This window comes from Gadus chalcogrammus, chromosome 1 (assembly GCF_026213295.1).
Source record: "Gadus chalcogrammus isolate NIFS_2021 chromosome 1, NIFS_Gcha_1.0, whole genome shotgun sequence".
Taxonomy (NCBI): Eukaryota; Metazoa; Chordata; class Actinopteri; order Gadiformes; family Gadidae; genus Gadus; species Gadus chalcogrammus.
Genome location: NC_079412.1, coordinates 13,911,174 through 13,918,673, shown reverse-complemented (window position 1 = coordinate 13,918,673; position 7,500 = coordinate 13,911,174). Strand labels below are relative to the sequence as shown.

Sequence of the window (7,500 nt, the reverse complement as noted above, 5' to 3'; positions counted from 1 at the left end):
CCTTCGGGTAGGAGATACAGGTCCCTTGGGAGCCGGACAAACAGGCTGAGGAATACCTTCTACCCCTGGGCAATTCGTCTACTTAACGCCTGACCCCCCCCCCCCCCCCCAATGGACATGTGAAATCCTCTACCATATTTATTTATTTTACTTATATGTTATGTCTGCATATTTATATTTATTGTGCCTATTGCTGTTGTTTGTGTTTGTATTTTTGCTTTTTGCACTGCTTTATTTATTTTGCACTATGGGTAGTGAGCACCACCCCAATTTCATTGTACAAGTTTGCACAATGACAATAAAGTCTGAATCTGTGGCTCCAGCCCTACAGGAAATGACTCGGCAAGTGCTCCATCTCGTTGCACCTGCACCCAGCGGCTCGCTTGCAAGATTTTGGCCTGAAGTTCTTCCCAGACCTACACCCTAGCCATCGAACACGCATATCTGAGAATCAGGCTTCTCTTTAATAATGACAAAAAGTTACGAGAGAAATACACATTAACTTTTTGTTATCTCATAAGCGGCGTGGTGCCGGCTCCTTTTGACCTTTTGACCCCAGACTTCAAAAACGTGGCCACAGGCCAGCTGTGTCTACACACCTTAAGCCACAAATGTACACCTCCATCCCACAAAAAATGGGGACTATAAACTAACCTCTGTCTTATGTACATTTACTGTACTGTTGGAGGTCACGCCCCTTTTCCGGCCTTTTCGAGATAGCTAGGGAGGCTAAAATGTTTACACACATTTCCCGGGGCCCCGAGAACGACATATCCGAGATTTGGAGTTCTAGCCCTTAGAGAAAAAAAGTTTTCCCAAATGGACTGTCATTTGGACAAAGCCCCTCAGAAGTGTTACCTGCAATACCTAATGGTTCAGAATGTGGTGGAAAAAACAGTTTTTGAGATAGGAACGTCCTACCGCCCTGAAATTTGAATACCTTATTCTAAGGCCTAACTGGGACCCCCGCACCGAAACTTGGCCCGGTCGGACCCCGAGGGCAGGAAGGGGTGGCCCTTCCTGCCCGAAACTTGGCCCGGACCCCGAGTGCAGGAAGAGGGGGCCTGGACTTTCATAGGTGCCATGCCGTAATTCCGACGCCTCATTGTTCCGACGTCTCAATGTTCCGAAATATTTCCCATTAGAGCGACATGCCACTATTCCGACGGTTCAATGTTCCGAAAACGAAACCCATTGGTCCGAAGGTCTGTTAGTCCGACTTTTCAAAAAGGAGGCGCATTAGGCCGAAAAAATAGTTTTATACCTCGCTCGCTCCCTCTCTATCTCACTCTCACTCTCTCTCTGTCTCCAAAATACAACCTAGGCCTACATATCACGTTCACGATGAATTTTGGAGAGCAAAAAGACAACGCTTCACAGAGAGCGGAGGTCTAATTCTCAACACGGGCACGAACACACACACACACACACACACACACACACACACACACACACACACACACACACACACACACACACACACACACACACACACACACACACACACACACACACACACACACACAGAGTGAGAGAGGGAGAGAGAGAGGGAGAGAGAGAGGGAGAGAGAGAGGGAGAGAGAGAGAGGGAGCGAGAGAGAGGGAGCGAGAGAGAGGGAGCGAGCGAGGTATACAACTCTTTTTCCTATTCAGCATATTGAACTGTCGGCCTAATGCTCCTCCTTTTTGAAAAGTCGGACAAACGGACCTTCGGACCAATGGGTTTCGTTTTCGGAACATTAAACCGTCGGAATAGTGGCATGTCGATCTAATGGGAAATATTTCGGAACATTGAGACGTCGGAACAATGAGGCGTCGGAATTACGGGCAGGCCCCCTTTCATAATCCTCGCTCGGTGACTGTAAAGGATGTTTGGTCGGATGTTATGACGAAGAATCATAATGTGAATGGGAATATTCTATAAATGTCTTGATATCATCTTTCGTCTCAGCACTTCTGCTGCAGCCGCTTAAAGTCTCACTCCGAGAACCTTAAAATATGAATCAATCCATTAGAAGTATGAAAATATCTTCCCGGTGGCGTAACGGGGAAAACAAGGTGTCCTTTGACATCTACGTTTCGAGGCGATTGCAACAGTGCCACACATGATCATATTTGAATATGTTTCGGGGTAGTAATTAGCTGTCGATTTTGGAGGCCTTTATCAATAATGACCAGCTATAGATTTGCTTCCCGATGGAGATTTTTGACAAATTACATGTTATTTAGCATCTACACGTTAAGCTGAGTCCAATGAGATCAAGCTCGCCTTCTTGCTACACCGAGACCATGTCCTAGACCTAGGTGTACCATGTAAAATACATGTTACCATTTGCTAGAGTGTCATGCTGGGTGTCATTGGACTCAGCTCAACGTGTAGATGCTAAATAACATGTCATTTGTCACAAATTTCTATCGGGAAGCAAATCAATAGCTGCTCATTATTGATTAAGGCCTCCAATTTCGACAGCTAATTACTACCCCGAAACATATTCAAATATGATCATGTGTGGCACTGTTGCAATCGCCTCGAAACGTAGATGTCAAAGGACACCTTGTTTGCCCCGTTTGCTTCTGATTGACTAATGAATTGATTCAGCTATTCCCCCAGAAGTCTGGGGTCAAAAGGTCAAAAGGAGCCGGCACCACACCGCTTATGAGACAAAAGTGAATGTGTATTTCTCTCATAACTTTTTTTCATTATTAAAGAGAGGCCTGATTCTCAGATATGCAGGTTAGATGGCTACGGTGTAGGTCTGGGAAGAACTTCAGGCCAAAATCTTGCAAGCGAGCCGCTGGGTGCAGGTGCAACGAGATGGAGCACTTGCCGAGTCATTTCCTGTAGGGCTGGAGCCACAGGTAGAAGCGTATGCGTCCTTTGAGACCCCCTTTGATATATAAGAGACCTCAAAGTACAGCTTACTTGAATGTTGTCGACCCAGTCACCTAACAGTGACATGAGACCTGGTGGCCTGGGCTGTGGCAGTGTCAGAGAGGGTGTGTGTGTGTGTGTGTGTGTGTGTGTGTGTGTGTGTGTGTGTGTGTGTGTGTGTGTGTGTGTGTGTGTGTGTGTGTGTGTGTGTGTGTGTGTGTGTGTGTGTGTGTGTGCAACCCGGTATCACGCCAAGGCGTAAAATAGATACGTCTGTCCACATCGCAAGGCGTGTTCAGGGTCACCTATTGCATCCTTTAGGACTTCGGCCTCCTAATTGATCATTGTAGTATTGAATGCCCTCTTTCATATATATGATACCTCCACCACTGGGATGTGGCAACAATTCTCCAAATCCATATGGGGAGGGGGGGGGGGTGATGCTTGTGGACAGTGTTGTACACTAGACATAAATAGGAAGCAAACTCAGGAGAAGGAATGACCTCTCACAAATATATATTTAATAAATTGTTTCAAATAACCCTGCCTCGTTAAATCATTGAGCTTGGTGTTTTGCTTTCAAAAATAGGTTATAGAAGAAGTCTAAACTGCAGAAAATAAAAACATCCAAGCTGCCTTTTAAGGATACCTCGGAATATCTGTCTATTTTTTAACCGTCGGACCCCAGTTTACGACAAAAACAAAACAATTTACGGCTGCTCCTTTGCCGCGTGGTTTTTAGAGCCAATGGAAAAACCCGTTGGCTTTTTGTCAAGGGAAACCATGGAAACCCAGGTCGACGCTCACTTCCGGGTTGGCCAACATACGTCATCCCTCCACCACTCTATACTGTAAAAACACATGTTCAAGTTGAATGATAATGCATGAATCTATTCATGCTATTCATGACAATTATTTTGGCCATGGTGGATCCAGATCTGTTCCGGAGCATTTCTGCACCTCGGGCAACAGTGTGTGTGTGTGTGTGTGTGTGTGTGTGTGTGTGTGTGTGTGTGTGTGTGTGTGTGTGTGTGTGTGTGTGTGTGTGTGTGTGTGCTTAGCACGCTATTTTATGTTGAAATGCGACGTAATCCAGTGCTGTCAACGTATGCTTTTGGCGACTGGGTTGGCTCTCAGATAAACGTGTTTCTAACCATAGATATATATAGAACAGTGTTCTATATATATCTATGTTTCTAACAAGATGATATTGTAGCGTCACAGGGTTTGGGAGGAAGGGGCGGGCCTTCTGAGAGGGGGTTCCGGGGGTTTCCTTCCGGACGGGAGTTTTGGTTGTTGTAGTTTTCCGGTGGAGCTGTGCCTGCCTATCCGATTGTGGAACCCAATAAACCTGCTATCAAGCTTACTTCGCTCAATACCTCGCCTGTGGTTATTACAATATCATTAAAAGTTACATAAAGTAACGGTTTAATAACACAAACGCAGGAAACACGTGAGCTGCTAGTTTAGCGAAAGCAGCGTCCCTAGCATCCTGACGTCGTTGAAACATGCGAGCGAGCCGATTAAATCTTCCTAATAACTATAAAACTAAAGATCAGACACAATCACTGACTGAAGATTATGCAAGTAAAAAGTATATTTCTCGCTAGAAATGTTATTAGAAACACGTTTAACGGTGAATCGATCCTAAAATATTGTATTTCCCATTCAGATCATAAAGATTAATAAAGATCATACACATTCACTGATTGAAGATTATGCAAGGAAAATGTACATTTCTCGCTAGAAATGTCATTAGAAACACGTTTAATGGTGTATCTGTCCTAAAATATTGCATTTCCCATTCAGATAATAACGATTAATATGGCTACGTAACAATTTCACCAAATGCTAGGAGAACGTATCGCCCCCTGTTGGTGCTATTCCCCCATTCATTTCGAATGGAGAAGGACGCGTGTTCAGGGTGACGCTTTGGTCAGGCAAAGCGTCAACCTGAACACGCCTTGCGATGTGGACAGACGTATCTATTTTACGCCTTGGCGTGATACCGGGTTGGTGTGTGTGTGTGTGTGTGTGTGTGTGCATCCATAGGTGTGTTTGTGTGTGTGCCAATGTGTGCCAACACACACGCATACACACACACACACACACACACACACACACACACACACACACACACACACACACACACACACACACACACACACACACACACACACACACACACACACACACACACACACACACACACACACTCTCAAGCACTTTCAATCAGTTTTAACCAACGCAGAAACAACACCTCCATCTGTTGTCGTTTTATTCCGGCCAGTTCATTTTCTTTTTGCCTTCAAATGTGTCACTAGATGGAGACAAATATCAGCGAATCAGTTACGCGATTATGAGCCTCCATGCTGTAGAAGTATAATGCATCGTTTGTAGCACAATGCATACAGGGAGCAATGTTAAATATGTGTCTATGTGTTTCAGAAACGTGTTCTTGTTCTGCACAATGATTACTACTACACAGACATTAAAGGCACACCTTTCAGGTAAGTGCACCTTGGACCCACTGTAACCATTACAGTGTGAGGCTCCATTCACAACTCATTTCATTCTACAACCGACTCCCAAGTTTACCTGATGGCGTTGACCTTATAATAATAATAATAATAAACTTTATTTTTATAGCACTTCTCAAAACACAGTTACAAAGTGCTCAACAAGTAAAAGCACAATTAGAACAAAGCATAAAATACATGTGAACTTGTTGTTGTGGATGGAATATTGATTAATCTAAGTGCTAATTTGCATTAACATTGATAGGTAGCTAGCTAACATTGATGAGCAATGGGGTGTCAGCTGCTAAAGAAAAAGCTTTGAGCTTTCCTCCACCCAAGCAGGGGTGTATTCCTGACGTACTCAGGGCCTCGGTGTGTACCTTACGTTTGGGGATGGTCTTGAAGCTCCAGACATAGGCACATCGGTTCCCACCACTCCAATCAATGCACAAATATGCAGGACGATAATTATGAGCTGAAATGCATACAATAAGGCAATGTAAACAAGGTGTGCTAATAAGTAAATACAATACTGGAATATGGATGTACTTTTTTAATAGTGTTGTGATAGGATTTAAGAGCAACTTGCAGCCTAAAAAAGGATATTGTATCATCAGCAATCCTGCTTCTCTCTCTATAATAACTGTGAAATATCATCAGAGGTTATCATACAAATAAGAGACAGAGATGAGAGTTTTCTGACCAACAAAACAGTATTTTAAAAAAAAGCACATGTATTCATGAAAAATGGGAAAGATTGTAAAAGCAGACATTGTCAGCATCTCTTCCAAAGGAAATTGCTTTTTGAATGTAAACCTTACTATTCCTGTCCAAAATAAGTGTTTGGCATTCAGTCCATCCCAACAAAAGGTTTATGAGGTGACCTTAGTGCTAAAAGCTCCATTAATTAACTTCCTTTTCCTTTAGCAGTCCTTGAAATAGACCTTAAATACCCACCATCTACCCACCGTCTCCTTAAATCAACTAGTCTGGAGCTTCTCTCAGCCTAGATGTTTAGTGTACTCAGCCAGATTGGCTGGAGAGTGCTTTATTTATTCACCAAGCTCAAGAATTTGAATTGCAGATTTTATTTATTTATTTTTATAAAAAGGCGTACGGTTTCCATTTAAGAAAACATGTATTTTATGTGTTTGTGGGTCTGTGTGTGTTTTTTTCTTAAAGCCTAGGGGTAGCCCTTTCAAGAGGTCATGGTAAATTCTTCTTCAGAGGGAATGTCACAGTTGAGGAAGGTAGGAGTCATTTTTCCATTTTCTTTGTGATTCACACATTTCGTCGCTTTTTTTCTTCCGCAGTTCATGGAAGTTCGTCCTCGCTGGCTCTCTCTCTATCTCCATCTCACTCCTCGTTCTTTTGCTTTTATTTCTCCCTATCACTGTGTTTTGCTAATCTAACCCCTGGCCGTGAAGCTGTTTCTCACCCCCTTCTGGTGCCTGTACTCTCTCATCAAGGCCGTCTCCCCACTCCCCCTCTGCGGTATTCTATTGACGATGAGCGGAGAACCGCAGCTAGCAAAATATTGCTTTTATAGTGGCTTCCATGTATGTGCGCTTGTCTACGTGTGTTTTTGTGTGTGTCTGTATTTGTGTCTATATTCATGTCAGCCTCATGCCTGTTAATATTCATGCAGTGGTGGTAGTGCGTGTGTGTGTGTGTGTGTGTGTGTGTGTGTGTGTGTGTGTGTGTGTGTGTGTGTGTGTGTGTGTGTGTGTGTGTGTGTGTGTGTGTGTGTGTGTGTGTGTGTGAGACAGTTTGTCTGTAGTGTGTGAGTGTGTGTGAACGTGTGTGTGTGCACGCTTTTCAATACCCGTCCATCATGCCGGGCCCTCGAAGCATGACTTGGCTCTTCCTGATCTCATCAGAGCTGTCACATCCACTCAAAACACACATTTTTCACCTCTGATGTGTGTGTGTGTGTGTGTGTGTGTGTGTGTGTGTGTGTGTGTGTGTGTGTGTGTGTGTGTGTGTGTGTGTGTGTGTGTGTGTGTGTGTGTGTGTGTGTGTGTGTGTGTGTGTGTGTGAGAGGTGCGGATGCGTTATTAAAGGGTTCATGTGTAGTGCATTCACTGATTCACTTCAAGGTCTTCTTAAT

At 43.9% G+C, this 7,500-nt stretch overlaps 1 protein-coding gene across 1 annotated transcript in view; it reads left to right on the top strand.

The window, feature by feature from the left end:
* The window catches only part of LOC130370457 (voltage-dependent calcium channel subunit alpha-2/delta-3-like), a 135,901-nt gene that overhangs the window by 90,403 nt on the left and 37,998 nt on the right, over positions 1 to 7,500 (top strand). The window contains exons 17-18 of the mRNA XM_056576394.1: positions 5,320 to 5,381; positions 6,573 to 6,640. Of these exons, the coding sequence (XP_056432369.1) occupies positions 5,320 to 5,381; positions 6,573 to 6,640 (130 nt within the window). The remainder of the gene's footprint in view (positions 1 to 5,319; positions 5,382 to 6,572; positions 6,641 to 7,500) is intronic.